This window comes from Chrysemys picta, chromosome 4, assembly GCF_011386835.1.
Source record: "Chrysemys picta bellii isolate R12L10 chromosome 4, ASM1138683v2, whole genome shotgun sequence".
Taxonomy (NCBI): Eukaryota; Metazoa; Chordata; order Testudines; family Emydidae; genus Chrysemys; species Chrysemys picta.
In genome coordinates, this window is record NC_088794.1 from 111,357,885 (window position 1) to 111,377,746 (window position 19,862).

Below are 19,862 nucleotides of genomic sequence, written 5' to 3' on the forward strand. Positions count from 1 at the left end.
GAGCTGAATGGTACTTCTGTTTTGTGGTTTACCTCCAAAATGGATCTGTTAGCTCAGGTTATCTCTAAATCTTCAGATCATAGCCACTTTAAATTCCCCATCTGGCTTGATGTTTAGTTGTGAGGACAAGAGCTTATATCTGTATTACAATGTTGAGAGACTCACCAAACATAGTAGTATCACATCATTATTTTTTAACCCCGTTAGCCTCCTTTTCCAAGACAGTTATAAATGATAGTCAAGAGTGGCTGAAATACCTGATGTGGCATACACTGACCACTAGGAATAGATTACTTTCCCTTTAGAATATGTGGCTGCCACCACATTAGCATATCCCAGAAAAATCTGTTTTTATACTCCAGTATGAAAAAAAATAATTTGCAGAAGGACCTTAAAGAAATCACATTTTAGGTGTTCTTTCATGTAGCAAATAATTTTAGTATGTTAATTATTTATGGTCACAAGGCCAAATTCTGCCCTTGGTTATACCAAAGTAGTCCCACTGAAGAAAATGGAGTAAGAAGTAATAAATGAGGGCAGAATTTCACTTATTGTGTTTGTCTCATATGTTGTATTAAAATTTAAAAAAGAAGGAGTAAAATAGTGAAAACACAAGAAAAAATATTACTGGGTTTTAAAAGTTGATATTCTGTCTATGATTCCAATTGTGCAAGTAGATTACATTAATTCAAACCATTATGTCATCTTTTAGGCCTATGAAGCTTTTACTCTTGCTGTCAAGGTATACTCAAATTATTCTGATGCTTTTTATCAGCGAGGACTGTGCAGAATGCAACTCAACCAAGCTAAGTGCATCCAAGATTTCAATCGAGCGCTTGCCATTAATCCAAAACATTTTCAGGTAACACTGAATTTACAATTCTGATGGTTTTGTTTTGGGTAGGTTTTGAGAGCAGTTTTAAAGAATTCTGAAGTCAAAGCCAGTTAGGCAGGCAGAACTGCAGGGTCTCAATGCTCAATGAAATGTTGGTGTAGGGAGGAGGGGTTTAGATTATTAGAAACTGGGGAACCTTTTGGGAAAGGGGAACCTATGCAGGAAGGATGGGCTCCACCTAAACTGAAATGGAACCAGATTGCTGGCACATAAAATTAAAAAGGTCTTAGTGCAGTTTTTATACTAAGGGCTGGGGGAAAGCCAACAGGTCTGGAGGAGCACGTAGTTCCAACAGAGACATCCCTTAGGGCAGGATCTATTAATGGAGATTCTCCTTATCCTAGTAAGGAGGAGAGGATGGAAGATGATAAAATATGGGTAGGATCTGATGAAAAACAGTAAAATGAAAAAGAGTCCAATTCAATTACATCACATAATGGCAGAAAGCTAAAGAGTGACAATTTTTTAAAGTGCTTATATACAACTATTAGAAATCTAAATACTAAGATAGGTGAACTTGAGTGCCTCATATTAAATGAGGATATTGATATAATAGGCATCACAGAAACTTGGTGGAATGAGGATAATCAGTGGGACACAGTAATAATACCAGAGTACAAAATATATTGGAAGGACAGAATAGGTTGTACTGCTGAGAGAGTGGCATTATATTGGAAAGAAAGTATAGAGTAAAATGAAGTAAAAATCTTAAATGAACCAAACTGTACCATAGTATCTCTATGGATAGTAATTCCATGCTTGAATAGTAAGAATATAGCAGTAGAAATATACTATCGATCACCTGACCAGGATGGTGATAGTGATTGTGAAATGCTCAGGGAGATTAGAGAAGCTATAAAAATAAACTCAATAATAATGGGTGATTTCAACTATCCTCATATTGACTGGGTACATATCACCTGAGACAGGATGCAGAGATAAAGTTTCTTGACGCCTTAAATGACTGCTTCTTGGAGCAGCTAGTCCTAGAACCCACAAGAGGAGAGGCAATTCTTGATTTTGGTGGCACCTTAAAGACTAACAGATTTATTTGGGAATAAGCTTTTGTGGGTAAAAAATCCACTTCTTCAGATGCATGGAGTGAAAATTACAGATGCCGGCATTATTAGACATGAAGAGAAGGGAGTTATTTTACAAGTGGAGAACCAGTGTTGACAGGGCCAATTCAATCAGGATGGATGTAGTCCACTCCCAATAATTGATGAGAAGGTGTCAATACCAAGAGAGGGAAAGTTGCTTTTGTAGTGAGTCAGCCACTCCCAGTCCCTATTCAAGTCCAAATTAATGGTGTTAAATTTGCAAATACATTTTATTTCTTGCAGTTTCTCTTTGAAGTCTGTTTTTGAAGTTTTTTTGTTGAAGTACGGCTACTTTAAAAATCTATTATAGAATGTCCAGGGAGATTGAAGTATTCTCCTACTGGCTTTTGTATGTTACCATTCCTGATGTCTGATTTGTGTCCATTTATTCTTTTATGTAGAGACTGTCTGGTTTGGCCAATATACATGGCAGAGGAGCATTGCTTGCACATGATGGTATATATCACATTAGTAGATGTGCAGGTGAATAAGTCCCTGATGGTGTGGCTCATGTGGTTGGGTCCTCCTCAAATTTAACGCCATTAAATTAGTTAAACAGAAATTAAAAGGGACAGTGCCAAAAGTGACATCCATACAAGCTGCATGGAAACTTTTTTAAGACACCATAATAAAGGTTCAATTTAAATGTATAGCCCAAATTAAAACACATAGTAAGAGGACCAAAAAAGTGTCACCGTGGATAAACAACAAAGTAAAAGAAGCAGAGGCAAAAAGGCAACCTTTAGAAAGTGGAAGTTAAATCCTATTGAGCAAAATAGAAAGGAGTATAAACTCTGGCAAATGAAGTGTAAAAATATAATTAGGAAGGCCAAAAAAGAATTTGAAGACTGGCTCTTTTCAGCTTGGAAAAGAGATGACTAAGGGGGGATATGATAGAGGTCTATAAAATCATGACTGCTGTGCAGAAAGTAAGTAAAGAAGTGTTATTTACTCCTTCTCATAACACAAGAACTAGGGGTCACCAAATGAAATGACTAGGCAGCGGGTTTAAAACAAACAAAATGAAGTATTTCTTCACACAACACACAGTCAACTTGTGGAACTCTTTGCCAGAGGGTGTTGTGAAGCCCAAGACTATAACAGGGTTCAAAAAAGAACAAGATAAATTCATGGAGGATAGATCCATCAATGGCTATTAGCCAAGATGGGAAGGGATACAAATCCATGGTCTGAAGTGTCCCTAGCCTCTGTTTGCCAGAAGCTGGGAATGGGTGACAGGGAATGGGTCACTTGATGATTACCTATTCTGTTCATTCCCTCTGAAGCACCTGGCATTGGCCACTGTCGGAAGACAGGCTACTGGGCTAGATGGACCATTGATCTCAGCCAGTGTGGCCATTCTTATATTCTTATGAAGTTCTTCATATACTGATATATGTGAAAGACACAGTGTTGATCTCTTTTATGTATTTTCCTGAGAGTTATGTCCTCCATGTGTTAATCTTATTTATTTTTCTGCTGTGCTTCTGATGGAGAAATAATTAAGATTTGAGGATTTTGTTTACTTCTCTGTCTATACACCAGTAGCATAATTTCCATAAGAATACGTAGTGCTCTCAGTATGTTTTAGTTAACTATTTGAAGCAAAGTAGCAGAGGGAGTTCACACATTATTTTTTGTTGTGTTGCACAAAACAGTTATTGTTTTGTTGCAGTAGGGTGATGGATATTAAAAAATCTGGAGTACATTTTCCATCAGGTTATAACTGTGATGCTCCCAATGGAGGTGCAAGAACATGAGTACCAACCTCAGGGCAAACCGTGAAAGAACCAGGACACAAACCCCAAATTGGTCATTAATTCTAAACTTAGATTTCACCAACCAGCTGCACCAAGTGCAAACTCCTCAGGCATATTAACAGCCTTAAACGAAGTCACAGACAGACTCCTTGGGTCCTCTGGTCTCTCTTGTCACTCAGCTGAGCATATCTCTGTTATATATGGCCCTTAAGACCAAGAATCACAGCAATATTGAGGTTATGCCTAGTCCCAAAGAACCAGTCATTTACCCCAGATCATTTGTGCCTTAGATCTCACACAAAGGACAAAGCTTGTATCCAATCCTATAATAAACTATATGTAGATTTATTAAATAGGGAAAAGGTAACTAGAGTGTTATTTACAAGATTAAAGCAAGCAAATATAGACTGTGACAAAGTTCCTCCTCTATCTTGGTGGGCCCTGCACTTATTGGCAGATTTTCTTGCCTCAAAGATTCACCATGTGGGTTGGGGAACAGCCCAGAGACCTTCCCCTCTGGAAGAACCCACAGTCCAGGTCAATTGGGAGGTTTGGGGGGGAACCTGGGCCCGCCCTCTACTCCAGGTTCCAGCCCAAGGCCCTGTGGACTGCAGCTGTCTATAGTGCCTCCTGTAACAGCTGCATGACAGCTTCAACTCCTTGGGCTACTTCCCCATGGCCTCCTCCGAACACCTTCCTTATTCTCACCACAGGAACTTCCTCCTGGTGTCTGATGACGCTTGTGCTCCTCAGTCCTCCAGCAGCACACCCTCTCACTCTCAGCTCCTTGCACCTCTTGCTCCCAGCTCCTCACACTCACACCACAAACTGAAGTGAGCTCCTTTTAAAACCCAGGTGCCCTGATTAGCTTGCCTTAATGGATTCTAGCAGCTTCTTCTTAATTGGCTCCAGGTGTCCTAATTAGCCTGCCTGCCTTAACTGGTTCTAGCAGGTTCCTAGTGCAGCCCCTGCCCTGGTCACTCAGGGAACAGAAAACTACTCATCCAGTGACCAGTATATTTGCCCTCTACCAGACTCCTGTACGTCACTGGTCTGTGTCTGTCACAAGACACACAAATGAATTACAGTTGTAGGTTTTAAAAGGTAATAGAGGCTCTTCTAATCAGCATGCTCTTTTTGTCTTTTAGGGTTAATCCATGCTAACGGTTGATGATCTCTATGCCTAGAAACCTCAGTGTCCCTCAGAGTCCCAGCAACATAGAGATCCTTAGTTCCTTTTGCTTGTGGTTTTGAATCCTGTCCTACCATATGCTCTCAGCTGCAAAACTCAGCTGGTGGGAGGAGTTCACTTGCATGACTCATCTTCACAGGGAGGAGAACAGAACAACAATAAATCTTTAGTCCTTTTGTTGACGATTCCTCAATCCAGATATAGGGAGTGTCCAGTTGTAAGAGCCAATCGTAGCTTGTCTGGTATCGATAGGGCTCCTCTTTTGGGAGGGGCATAATGATTTCTATAGAAGAGCAGCTCTTCACATTAATGTCCCTCTCCTGTATGGTGATTTATAGAGTCACAGAGGCTCCCACTACACCCATTCACATACTACATTACAATATGGAATACAGATATTACAAGGAAGATCAGTGCATGCAGCAACTTATAAGCATTGGACAGAGTCCAAACACTAAGCACTTTCTTATAATTCTAATATTTATCATATTAATATTAACCCACAAGTGAGCCAGAGAGATTCCAGCTATTTATCTGTCAGTGTTCATTTGAGACATGGGGGCCTTGGCATGAGCTGGTGCTTGGTCTGCCTGAGCCACAATAACAATTTCTAAATGGTCATTTTTGTTCTTAAACAGCTTAGTAGTTTCCCTTTAAGGGATGAGTTGGACATCATTAGTATTGTTTTGTTAAAGTCTGTTTTATTTGTGTCCTTCCTTTTGTTTTTGTTTTTTTCTTTTTGAATTCCAAAGATCATTTTTCTGCATTTGATTTTTGTTATGTCTAACGGAATATAAGTTATTTCTTGTTTCAATATTCATGTTGTTTTCCATTATTATAACCAAGGTACCCAGTGTTCATTTCATTTGCTTGGTTTTATGACCATTATACTTAGAAGTTTTAAGTTCTTTATGAAAAAAGTTATTTCTTACCTTTACTCAGTGGTTGTCCAAGGTATTATCAAAGTTTTTTTAGTACTTGTACTGCAGCATGTTTCTGTCTTCATCTATAAAGGCATATTTAAGTCGTGCTGCTTACTATGGTAGCAAGGGACGATACTCCAAGGCCATTCTGAATTGTAACGAGGCTATCAAAATTCATCCTGACAGCGTGAGAGCCTATCTCTACAGAGGAACTTTGAAATATCATAATAAGGTAGAGACGTATTTTATCTTTTGGATGAAATACATGAAATATTTTTGTTATTCACCTGTAGAAAGAGCTAAAAGCCGGGGGACCAATGCTACCTAGGCTTGTGGGGAATTCCACCAATATAGCATACTTCCAGTTTCCCCAGCGCCTTGGAAGCCACTTTGTGGGGGACTCTGTGGTTCTGGAAAGGGTGCAGTGGATTGGGTTGGCTAAGCTAGCTAGATTTATCTTGATTTTACCTCTCCTGGACCCATGGAAGAAGCTCCCATAAGTGAATTTGGCCACAGGAGCAACTGCAACTCCATAATAAACTACCATCCATGTTAGGAGATGATACAAAGTGATCATGAAAGGGTCAAAGAGAGGGTAAAGAATAATATAGCTAGATAACAATAATGATTGACTAAGTAATACAACCATGGCAATGACAAAAACATAAAGTAATAAGGCTCAGTTGTGCTGTCCTGGTCCCGTCAAAATCCCATAGAAATCAGTAGAAATCCTACCTAAGGGAAGACTGCAATAATTGGCCCATATTGACAAACTGATATGAGAGAATGCCTTCCAGTACTGATGAAGAGACAAGAAATGTAAAACTGTATGGTCAAATTTTACACTATTGTGTTCTTTAGGACAGAACATATGATGCTGTGAATTATACAGTGTTTTTATATGCAATGTTTTTTACGTGCAGACATACAAAAATGCCATTGAAGACTTAACCAAAACTATTGACTTGGACAAAATCTGCATTTTGGCATATTACAACAGAGCAATCTGTTATCACCAAATAAAGGACTATAGAAAGGTATTATATCCTTTTATTCAAGAGCACTTGATTATGCAGTTATTCAGAAATGCTAATAAACTGTTTCTGAACATTAGTAGCAAGCTTTCCTTTTTACATCAACAATCCTTTACAACTGCATTGCTGTCAGTTGAAGATCTAAGTACCCGTTTTGTGGGTATAATCAGGTACTTGGATGTATACATGACAATACATTTACTCATTTACTCGCTTATACTTTATATCACTAACATTTGCAGTGCTTATTTCAGGATGTAGTGTTGTTCAGATTTATGCATTTCTGCTGTGATATATGTATCACAAACACACGCCCGCCCACCCACTCACTCACTCACCCACCAAAATCTTGCAGGGGAGTTCAGAAAGGGGAAAGAAAGAAGGGGAGCATAGAAGCAGAACAGGGCAAGATTAAGGCAGTAATGAGTATTGTAAAAATTTGAGCCCATCTCTATCTTGTGGGATTGATTTAGTCCTGGTCCCTGTGGCCCTGTCTTTATCCACTGCTCAAAGGAGCAGGATTGGGACAGAAGCTCCACAAAACCCACTTTGTTTGGGGAAAAAGACAGATGGCACCTCCACAGAGGTGGGGTTGAGACTTCATCACCATAGAGGTGGGACTTGGTTGTCAACAGCCCCACAGAGCCTTTTGCTTGATTACTTCCTCCCTGCAGATCTTTTCGCTCCAGAGGGAACTGTGTTACCCCTATATAGCTTCTAAAGGTGACAAAACATTATTACCCTGAGCTCCCTGCTATACTTATTTGCCTCTTAAGGCTTCCCCAATACCTGTTCCAAGCTAAAGGTCTTCAGTCTAGCCTTCTCCCCCCAATTCTCTTTGCTACCCAGAGACACCTCAGTCCCCATCCCTCACCTCCAAGGGACTACAGAATTTTTCTTGTTGAATCACCATTCTAGTCCTTGAAGCCCATCCCAATAGGCATCAGGAAGTGGCAGAAATAATGGTTAGAGTGGAGCTGACCCATCAACTCACGTAGACTCACAGGAGTTAGGGATGGAAAAGACCTTTTAGATGAATCCAATGTTTGCTTAGTCTAGTTTTAAATATCACTAGCAGTAGGACTTCCCCTGGGAGACTATTGTACAGCCTAAGGCTAGGTCCACACTACCCGCCTGATTCGGCGGGTAGAGATCGATCTGGGATCGATTTATCGCTTCTCATCTGGACGCGATAAATCAATCCCAGAAGCACTCCCCTGTCCACTGCAGAACTCCTGCTCGCCGAGAGGAGGAAGTGCTGTCGACGGGGGAGCTTGCCTGCACCACGTGGACCCGCAGTAAGTAAACTTAGTTCAATCTAGGAAACGTCGACTTCAGCTACGCTATTCTCGTAGCTGAAGTTACGTTTCCTAGATCGATCCCCCACCCCAGTGTGGACCAAACCTAATACTATCAGGAAGCCTTTCATGATATGAAGGCCTAAACTGTCCTAATTTTCCCACACTAGTTATCACTTGACTTAAGGCATCTACTTTATTTTCCGATTTAGGGTTGGTGAGATACTGTCCAACTTTGATAAGTTTGTGAATTGATACCTGCATTTCCATTCCACTTATTCATGCCATTGTGCTCTCGACTGAGATTTAGTTAATAAAACTAGACTAATAAGACTTTCCAGTAGTCTTAAATTAGATTTTAAGACATTTAATTTACAGAAGTTTCTTAACTTTATATTTAAAATGCTTGATGCATCTAAAATGAAGTTAAAAAAATAAAATAAAATTTAAACATGAATATGGGAAAGACCAAATTAGATACAGAAAGAATAGCAGTTTTATTTCTAAACATAAAACTTTTGTAGCCTCAATGCAGACTTAGTCTCTTTGCTATTGTGTTCTGCAGACAGGAGTATATCTAAGTACAAAGTGAAGTACAGAGAGGAATAGGCAACACTGTGAGAAGAAAATAACTGCTGTATTGTGTTCCTCTTTATTATTTAGGCCCTAGTCCTGCAAACATTTAAGTACAGTATGTGCTTAACTTTTAGCATCTGAGTAGTCACACTGAAATCAGAAGGACTACTCAGGTACTTAAAATAAGACATAAGTGTTTGCAGGATTGGAACTTTAGATTGTAAACTTAAGTATCAATGTATGCTTCTCAGTAAAATTAAATATTTTTAATTTTTTTTTAGGCTTTGAAAGACTATGGAATTCTTCTTCTTCTTGAATCGAGTAAGGAAATTGTCTTGACAGTATTAATTAACCGTGCACTACTCTATGTGGAACTGGAAGACTACTTTAATGCATTAGAGGTATAAGATTCTCTTTGTACATACAAAATTTCACATTTCATGTTTATTTTATGACACATATAGCTGACATGAAGAATAATGTGCAAAGTTAGCAGTATTTCTAAGGGCAGGCCTACACTACAAAATTCGGTCGGCTTAATTACATTGCTCAGGGCTGTGAAAAATTTCACGCCCTGCACAATGTAATTAAGCCGACCTAAATCCTGGTGTAGACACTTCTAGGTTGACAGAAGAATTCATCTCTTGAAGAATTGGATTCACTGCAGTGATGGAAGAACCTATTCTGTCACTGTAGTAAGTGTCTGTTCCACTGTAGCATTTCTAGTGTAGATAAATCCTAAAGTACTAAAGGCCTACTTCTCATTTACACTGTGGCCTCTTTACAACAATCTGGCAGTATAGAGAGTTTGTGCAACCCATACACCTTCTGGGTGTGGTGTCTGTCCCATCTTGTGGCACCGAGACCACTTAGAGATTAATGAGTCTGCTACAGCCTTAGCTAAGAGCTATGTGTCTTTTAGCTCATCTAGTAGAGACTCATGCATTTAGCTCCGGAGGTCCTAGGTTCAATCCTGCCCGCCGACGACTGGGGTCTGTCAGTGTTACATTAGCATGGGCATAAATGACAGTTACACTCTTTTTGTAGCACCTTTACACTGCCAGAGTTGTGTGAAATGGCCGCAGTGTAAACAAGAACCAGGACCAAAATATGCAAGTCGTATATTAAGTTAAAAAGTGAATGCCTGCCTCCACTGCCTTGCACCTTGAATAATCATTTTCTGTTTATACAAGGTGAATGTAAGCTGATGCCACAGGTGTAAGTGAATGGAGGATTCTGATTTGGTTTTGTTTTACATTCTCTTTGCACAAGGTGAAATGACCACTCAAGGTTAAAGTTACAGGAGACTCGGGCCCTGACTTTTTTTCTTCAGGTTCTCAGAAAAAGGATTGCAATCTTGTCATTGATCCATAATCCAGACTCCCCTCTTATTCATTGGGAGTTCTGCCTGCAAAACAATAGCAGGACTGAGGCTTAAACATATTAAATAGTCTCATAGATACCATTTTTCATTCTTAAAGTATAATTTCCCAAAAGCTGTCATTTGTTATGACTTAGAAGGAATACTTTTCTCAGTATTGTTTGTGTTTTTATTTTGGATGGGTAACTTTAGGCTTTGAATTTTTTGTTCATGTGACAGCAATGATTTCAGCATGGGCACGCTGCAAAATTGGGTAGTTTATTTGTTTCAAAGATAGATATTCTACGTAGATGCAAGAATGAAGACGGGTACCTTTGTGATGACCCAGGAATGTCCCACTAGAAATGCACGGAAAAAGCCCTTCACACTTGGTAGACCTTGCATAGAAATAGCTGAAACAGAACAATTACTGTATAGATCTCTGTCTTATGCTACAAAATGTAATTCATCAGCGAGGCTCAATGGAGAGACTCAGATGGTACATATTTTGATGTGAAGGGGCTCCTGAAAGGAGGATAGGGACTCATAGTAATGGGGTAGAACCAACATGATCAGGAAAAAGTGTTAACTCCTGAATGAATTTTAGAGAAGACTGATTTACAAAATGAGAGTTGAATGTTAGAGACTCAAAATCCTAATGTATCCCATGTAGCTAAATATTTTCACAAGATTATGTTCTTCCTATATGTAATTTAGAGAATCTGGTGTACAAATCAGTTTTGTTAGTGTGCTGCTGGGAGGAGCTTTCAGAGCACCCACATGTACTATGGCTGTTGTGTCAGGAGGTAATCTTTTAGGGCTCAATTCTGGAAGATATTTTCTGACATGATCTAGCAAGAGAGACAAGGTGGATGAGGTAATACTTTTTGTTGGAGCAACTTCTGTTGGTGAAAGTGAAAGAGAGAAGCTTTTGAACTACACAAATCTTTTCTTCAGGTCTGGGGAAGGTACTCAGAGTGTCATAACTACACACACTGTGGAACAGATTGTTTATCATAAGTAGTTAACACATATTGTAAGAGACCAATCAATGTGAAGTGGCCTGTTAAAACCTCTGCAGTTATAGGACAAAAATGGGGGAGGAGAAGTTAATAGGTTACAGATTATTGTAATAAGCCATAAATCCAGTGTCTTTATTAAGACCATGATTTTTAGTGTCTAGCAAAGTTATGAATTTAGGCTCTCAGGCCTATCTTTTGAAGGTATTGTGCAGGTTTCTTTTGAGGATGAAGACTGCTAGATCAGATATGGAGTAATGGTTTTTGAAAAGTGTTTGTCCACAGTTGATATGGTCTTTTTATCATTTTTCTATGTGAGTTCATTCAACGGCGTAGTGATTGGTTTCACCCAAATAGTTGTTGTTATTGTGACATTTAGTGAACTAGATGAGGTACATCACAGGTTGTATAGGCATGTGTAGGCCCAGGCATCTTGAAAGGTGTGTTGTGGGGAGTGTTGATCATAGTAACAGTGAAGATACGTCTGCAGGTTTTGCATGTGTTGTGGCAGGGTTTGATGCCGCTTTGTGTTGATGTGTCTTGCTCTGTGGGGAGCTTGCTTCTTTTGATGGATTTGGCAAGGTAAGGGAGTGGTTTGAAGGCCAGAAGACGGGGGTTCAGGAAAGATTTCTTTTAGGATGTGGTCCCCATAGAGTATGGATTGTAATTGCTTAATGATACCTTGTATGGGTTCCAGTGTGGGCTGGTAGGTGAAACTAGGGATGTGTGGTTGGAGGTTTTCCCCCCACCCTGTCTTGAGGCATGTTGTCTTGGGGTATTTGGGTGGCCCGTTCCATGATGCAATCTACTTCTCTGGTGGAGTGTTCTTGTTTGGTGAAGGCAGTTTTAAATGTGTTAAGGTGTTTATCCCAGACTCTCTTTTCGGAGCACAATCTGTGGTATGTGAGTGCCTGGCTGTAGATAACAGGTCTCTTGGGGTGTTTGGAGTGGTTACTGGATCTGTGAAGGTAAGTGTCATGATCCAGCAATCAGTTAGCATGTGCGCAAAATTAGTAATGTGAGCAGTGCCATTGACTTCATTAGAACTATTTGTGTGCTTACAGCTAAACACGTTTAAGTGCTTTGGTAGGTTGGGACAGAATGTCCAGCCCTGTATGGAGTGGGCCTTTATTTTACAATATTTTAGTTACACAAGTAAAATAAAATTGTCACTACAAAAGAGAGGTTTGTACTAACATAGTACAGTAACTCCTCACTTAAAGTCGTCCCGGTTAACGTTGTTTCGTTGTTACGTTGCTGATCAATTAGGGAACATGCTCGTTTAAAGTTGTGCAATGCTCCCTTCTAATGTCGTTTGGCAGCCGCCTGCTTTGTCCACTGCTTGCAGGAAGAGCAGCCTGTTGCAACTAGCTGGTGGGAGCTTGGAACCAGGGTGGACCGGCAGCCCCCCATCAGCTCCCCGCTCCGCTAAATTCCCTGTGCAGCAGCTGCCCAACAGGCTAGCAAAATTGCAGCTGTCCCTCCCCCCCCCACTGCCATGTGCTGCTCCTGCCCTCTGCCTTGGAGCTGCTCCCAGAGACTCCTGCTTCCTGTGCAGGAGGGAGAGAGACAAGAGGGGGGCTAATGTCAGGGTGTCCCCCTGCTCCTGCACCCCGCTTACCCCATTTTCCATATAGCAGGTGGGACACACGACAGGACTCAGGACAGAGGGAGCTTGCTGGCAGCAGCAGCTGCGGTCTCAGCAAGCAGATCTAATTAACAAGGCAATGTACTTAAAGGGGAAATGCGCATCTCTCTCTCTCATACACAGTGTGTGTCTCTCTCTCTGTCTGCGATGCTCTCTCCCCTCCCTCCATTCCTGCTGCCTTGTAGACTGTGAGAGTTAACCCCTGAGGTCTCAGCCAATTGCTAGTTCATCATTTAGCAGTAAGGCATTCCCTGGAAAATATCCCACCCTCTGATTCCTCCACCTCAACCAAGCTTCACAATCATCATCACTGTGTACCAGTATTAATTGTTTGTTTAAAACTTATACTGTGTGTGTGTGTGTATATATATATAATATAGTCTTTTGTCTGGTGAAAAAAAGTTCCCTGGAACCTAACTCCCTCATTTACATTAATTCTTATGGGGAAATTGGATTCACTTAACATCATTTTGCTTAAAGTCGCATTTTTCAAGAACATAACTACGACGTTAAGTGAGGAGTTACTGTAGGACATTTCTGTACATATGTGTACATCTATTACAATATCAGGCCAATGTTATAGTCTCTTGAACACTAAATCTCTATAGAGAGTGAGATATTTATTTTTTCCATTTGAAGAGCTAGAAAATACCCTCTAAACTATTTTTCCATTGAGTGCATCAGTACAAGTGCTGTTGCAAAGCCAAACTGTTCCTATCTCTATATGTTGATGGGAGGTGCTGTAGACTGTATAAAGCCTACTTTCCCTTGCAAGGACTTAAACTACTTCCTTATTATAAAGTTAAAAGATGTTTTACCCTTATGAGAAACATCCAAACTGCGTTTTCCTTTTAAATCTCTTATATCAAAACCACACAGACAAGGTATTCCAAATTTTGGTTAAAAGAAGAGTTAGAAATCTCTAAACTAGTGATTTATAATGGAAATATTGACACATCTTTAGCTGGAAGATTATGAACAGGATACTCTAACCAAAGAATCACTCAGTTTAATCCTATAATTTATTTTTAAACTACTTCAGTTTACTTGTTTATAAAAACATTAGCAGAAGGGAATGAAAAAAGGTTGTTTTTATTACTGGATTTTTTAATGAGATTGTGTATCAGAAAATAACATACCCTTTAATATGTATATTTAATTGCAATTATATAGGTGTTTCTATAAAAAATACTGGAAATAATATTGCATCCAGCTCTGTAGGAAATACCCAGATATCAAATATATTGTCTGACTAGAAAGCCTATGTTCCCCCAAGACCCTGAGCATTAATTATGGAATGGAAAACAGTTAGTCATTAACTCTCCAGTTCTACTGAAAACATACTGTGTTCTTGTTTAGGTTTCATCCCCTTGTTGATAAAAATTTGATTTGCTAAGGCCACATTATTGAAGCAAAACAAAACAATACAAACATATATAATTGAGTATCTTTTTTTTCAGGACTTTAAAGAGTCTTCATTGCGTAATCCAAGAAATAGTGAAATTTATCAAGCTATTGGAATCTGCTACCACAGGTATGATATGTGGTTCGGTATGGCATAGGGTAGGAGAAGAGAAATAGAGAGGGAGCTGGATAATGTTCCAATGTATCTTTTAATAACAGTCTGAGTGAGGACTGGATAAGAGAAAAGGAAGAAGGGAAAGAAAAAAGAGAGATGAGTAGGTGTCAAGGCCGGCAGCTCTACCGCTGCCGCTTCATTCTTTGGCAGCAATTCAGTGGCAGGTCCTTCTCTTTCTGTTGGCCGCCCCAACCACCTGCTTGCTGGGCTGGTGCCTGGAGCCAGCCCTGGTAGGTGTTTGTCAGATTTGCCATTGATGTTCCAGTCTCACATGGGATCATCCATTATCTACCAATAAGATGTTTATAGCAGCAGAGAAAAAAAAAAGGCATGACAGAAAAAGTAAAGCTAAGAAGAGAATGAAGAGGAATGAAATAGAATGAAAGGTGGTGAGGAGGTAGAACAGAGCCAGTAATGCTTGTAATTACACTGCTCTACAGCCAAAATACTCCTGAAATAAATGTAGTCAAACTTTACTAATTCTGGGTCACTGAGAACGAAAATGATGCTTAAAATTGTTGATTGACTCTAGTTTTCAAGATATGCTATTGGGTCAGTATATACGACCCTTGACTTGGGAATGGCCGAGGATAAGTGAGTTATAAAGGGAAGGGATCTCAATTTAAACCAGAAATGACTAAAATACATCTTTGACTGGATCTATGAATAAATCTATGACTGGGTTTGGACAGTACTTGCTTTTTAGGCAAAACAATGAATGATGCAATCTGAAGCTGGTATTGCATCATAAATGATATGAATTGCATCATATTATTCCTAGAAGTCATGGATGATGCAATCATAATGAAGCTTACATCACTCTGCTGAACAAATTGCCCTAGATCAGCTCTAGAAATCATACAGTGTCATGCTCTCTTATTTGTCAGTGTTTGATTTTGCAAAGGGACACATTTCTGTTTAGCCAAAGTGAGCAGAGATGCCTCGTACTTGTGTGAACAGTGCAGATAACTTCTGCTATGTTTGTGATGAAGTGACTTTTGCATCACAAAAGCACAGTATAACCACTATGGTTAAGAAAGTCTATCACCTTTATTTTGGCTGCAAAATTGGAGATCAGGACAAGAGGTGGGCCCCACACATATGCTGCAACACTTGTGCAACAAATCTTTGCCAGTGGTTGAACAGGAAAAGGAAATCTATGCCTTTTGCAGTGCCAATGATTTGGAGAGAGCCAACAGATCATACCAGCAATTGTTACTTCTGCATGGTGCCTCCAGTTGGGAAAGGTGTGTCAAAGACGAAAAAGTGGACTGTGCATTATCCAAACATTCCATCAGCTATACGCCCAGTACCCCACGGAGAAGGACTGCCGGTTACTGATGCACCAGAATCATTCTCACTTGAGTCAGACGAGGAAGAGGAAGAGAATGAAACTTCTGGTCCTGAACCATCAATGTCACAGGACCCACATTTTCTCCCATCCTCCTCCTCTGAACCACACCTCATAACACAAGGTGAACTGAATGACCTTGTCAGGGATTTGGAACTACCCAAGAGTAAGGCAGAGCTGTTGGGCTCCAGACTACAGCAGTGGAATCTCCTGGCAGGTGATGTTAGGGTTTCCATGTTCCGTGACCGTCAAAAGGATCTTCTTTTTCATGGAAGGTGATCTTGTAGCCTGCAACAACATCGATGGTGTAATGGCAGCCCTCAACATCGTTCATGATCCAGATGAGTGGAGACTGTTCATTGATTCATCGAAGACGAGTCTTAAAGCTGTTTTACTGCATAATGGCAATGTTTTGCCATCAATTCCAGTTGGTCATGCAGTCCATATGAAGGAAACCTATGACAACATGAAACAACTTTTGAGGTGCATAAACTATGACCAACATCAGTGGCAGCTTTGTGGTGATTTGAAGGTTGTTGCTCTCTTGCTTGGTCTGCAGACTGGTTACACAAAGTACTGCTGTTTTCTCTGCGAATGGGATAGTCGTGCAAGAGATTCCCACTACGTCAAGAAAGATTGGCCACTCCGACAGTCATTGGAGCCTGGGAGGAAAAGTGTTCAGCATCCACCACTTGTTGAATCAAGGAAGATTTTGTTACCACCCTTACACATCAAGCTGGATCTGATGAAGAACTTTGTCAAGGCCATTGACAAAACACAAGCAGCTTTCAAGTACCTCCATGGAAAATTTCCAAGGTTAAGTGAAGCTAAGATAAAGGAAGGTGTCTTTGTTGGTCCTCAGATTCGTGAACTTCTTCGAGATGATGCATTTGACCATGCACTGCGTGGCAAGGAAAAGACGGCATGGAAAGCCTTCCAGTTAGTGGCAATAAATTTTCTCGGAAACAACAAGGCAGACAACCACAGGTTGTTGGTGGAAAACCTCCTCAAGGCATACAAAAGCCTTGGTTGCAACATGTCACTAAAGATAAATTTTTTGCACTCTCATCTAGATTTTTTTCCACCGAACTGCGGAGCAGTGAGCGACGAGCACAGCGAGCGATTTCACCAGGACTTTGCAACAATGGAAAAACGCTATCAGGGCAAATGGAGCCCATCAGTGCTTGCAGACTATTGCTGGACAGTGACAAGAGATGCTGCATTTAATGAATACAAGAGACAAGCCAAGAAGCGCCGAGTAGACACTGAATAGAACTAAACTATGTACATAATAGTTTTTTGCCTTTTGTTTCATAATAAATTTTATTTATATAACCCTTTTGCTGATTTTTAAAGTGTTACATAAACAGGACAGGTGAAATATTATCATGTAAAGCAACCATAAACACATGAAAAGACCTAGGTTTACAATTTATGATTAAAAGTCTACTATCTACACAATATACATAGACATAAAATGTAAAAACTTAAATATCTTAGAAACAGTAGCCAATCAGTTGTTTTAATTGTCATATTTGAATTCAGCACATCAAAATACATAATAAATAGCACATTTTATCTCTGAAGCAGACGACTTCTCAAAAATTGTAGACCAGTGTTATGGCACCATGTTAGTGTTTCCATAATTTCAGTAGTGATACAATTTCCATTTTAAGCCTATGCCTCTTCCTTTTTACAAAACCACCTCTGACTTTTTAACTTGAAATTTTTCATGTTTAGTCTCAGCTAGCAGAGATATATTCTGAAAGCTTGAAGTAAACCTATTAATCATTTAAAAAGTATATAATTTAGAGACCTTAGAGTATACACTTAAGTTATTCTATTTTATCACAGTGATAATCAGTAAGAATGGTAAGTCTCTACTTTTTAATGTGGAAAGGAAGGTAGATTATAGTGTGATGTTGGTTGATGAACTGTGTATTAATTTACTCTTATCTATTGTATTCTAGGGTCTTCTCTAGCACCTATCACTGTATTATATAAGTGCTGCTTAGGCAGTCTTTGGGTGGGCATATTTAAGATCTGTCATCCTGAGTCTTGCCTGGCTATGGCTGATTTGTGCTGCTCTGGTGATATAACTGGATCCCTGATTCTTCTTTGTCAGGGGAGTCCTGAGAGGGCATAGACCTGACACAGTGGCACTGTGTTTGTGGGTATGACTGGGGTGTTCCTATGACGAGGGTATCCCTATGACTAAGAGATCCTCAACTTCTAAAAGAGCTTCTCAGGGCCCATTATCAGCTGTTCTAAATTACGTCTTGGTGCTGATCCTATATCTCCAGAATCAGGGAATCCCCCTCCCTTGAGCTTACATGAGTGCAAAAAGGGCCATCTCAGAGATTGGCACTATGGTTTTAATACAGTTTTTTACTTTTAAAAAATTACTTAGATTTATAACAAAATCCTTGTCCTGAATCCTTATAGTTGCATTTTAGCCATATCTGTTAGAGCTGTTTTTGTGTAGTAAAGAATTCAGTCTGTGCTTCAGGTAGAACATGGACATCTAATAAATCTTTCAGCGTCTCCTTGGTAAAATGACTACACACTTTGGCACAATCTTGACCTCCATACATAAAAGAGCTTTTGACATAAATTAGAGTTCCATGCACAGATTGTTTGCAGACTTGATCCCTTTAAAATACATTTATTTATGTCACCATCTGAATACACATTTTTTCCATTTGCAGATAGGGTAAATATGTTTTGTATTCATCTGTCACTGTTAAAGGGCTAGCTGCACCTCTGTCTCTTTTCTGGTCTCTATCAGTGCACCTCCTCAGATGTCAGGCCTCCTGCCTTTACCTGTCTTGGGGTGGAATTCAGCAGTTCTCCCACTCTTAGCCCAGACCCTGGGCTACAGTATCCTGTTTGTTTACAGTGCTTACCCAGAAGGTCCGACACAGTTCAGGGCTTATGCAGTTCTTCCCTTCTGAAATCTGTGACCAAACAACCTTATTGGTTTTTTGTGCAGTGAAAACAAAGCTTTTAAAGATTTAAAAAAACAAAAAACAATAAACACTCTACACACATGTCTATCTCATCTAAAGACTTACCATCCCTATTGGTAACCTAGGCTGGCCTATCTTTTTCAGTGGGATCTTTTGAATAGGTCTGGTTCCCCCCCCTTCTTCTTCCCTGAATAACTAGTGCCTCTTTCTTGAGAGAGTGACTCTTTTTATTCCTGCTATTGTTCTTTTGTTCTTCTTTGTTTGCGGGCCTTTTCCTGCCGTGATCAAAACCAGCTTTGTAGGTTTGCTGAAGACAGAGGTAGAATCATCAAAGCACAAATAGTTTTGTCATTGCCCCTTAACAACTCGTGTATGTTTGCCAAGAGGTGGCATCTTGAGCCATTCTTTTCTTTCCTGCATATTTTTCCAGACTCCCGTTGCATTAAAACAATATAGTCGTACAGAAAATCCATGTTCAGGAGGGATGAATTCAAAATGGAACAGGTGCAGAGACGAGCTACTGGAATGATCAGGGAAATGGAAGACCTATCTTACGAGTGGAGATTGGAAGAGCTTTCTTGTTTAATTTAGCAAAAAGAAGTCTGAGAGGGGATATGATTTATCTCTATAAATGCAACAGCAGGGGTGGGGGTGGGGAGGGGAAGGAATACCAGGGTGGGAGAATACCAGGAGCTATTTAAGACAAAAGACAATGTTGCCACAAGACAAATGGGTATAAATTGGCCATGAACAAATTCAGGCTGGAAATTAGAAGATTTATAACCATCAGTGTTCTATTCTATGCATCTGAAAAAGTGGGTTGTAGCCCACGAAAGCTTATGCTCAAATAAATGTGTTAGTCTCTAAGGTGCCACAAGTACTCCTGTTCTTTTTGCAGATACAGACTAACACGGTTGCTACTTTGAAACCCATCAGTAGAGTGAGATTCTTAAACAACCTCCCAGTAAGAGTTGTGGGGGGAAACAACTTAATTAGTGTGAAGAGAGAGCGATTTTATGACAGGGTTGCTTGTGATAGTAGGGGGCAGTGCCCAGTAGCCCTGGGGCTCACTTCCAGTTTATATATTATGTTCACAAAAGCTCATGCTTCAGGTTTTCAGCCAGCCACCTGTGGGGTCAGGAAGGGACTCTCCCAATC

General features: G+C 40.0%; 1 protein-coding gene across 6 annotated transcripts in view; it reads left to right on the forward strand.

The window, feature by feature from the left end:
- The window catches only part of TTC6 (tetratricopeptide repeat domain 6), a 141,352-nt gene that overhangs the window by 108,782 nt on the left and 12,708 nt on the right, over nucleotides 1-19,862 (forward strand). For 5 of the 6 annotated variants that reach the window (XM_005301543.5, XM_005301542.4, XM_005301544.5 and 2 more), the window contains 5 exons: nucleotides 713-862; nucleotides 5,962-6,102; nucleotides 6,794-6,907; nucleotides 9,060-9,179; nucleotides 14,266-14,339. In XM_005301543.5, the coding sequence (XP_005301600.2) occupies nucleotides 713-862; nucleotides 5,962-6,102; nucleotides 6,794-6,907; nucleotides 9,060-9,179; nucleotides 14,266-14,339 (599 nt within the window). The remainder of the gene's footprint in view (nucleotides 1-712; nucleotides 863-5,961; nucleotides 6,103-6,793; nucleotides 6,908-9,059; nucleotides 9,180-14,265; nucleotides 14,340-19,862) is intronic. The other variant, XM_042858491.2, reaches the window with a different exon arrangement.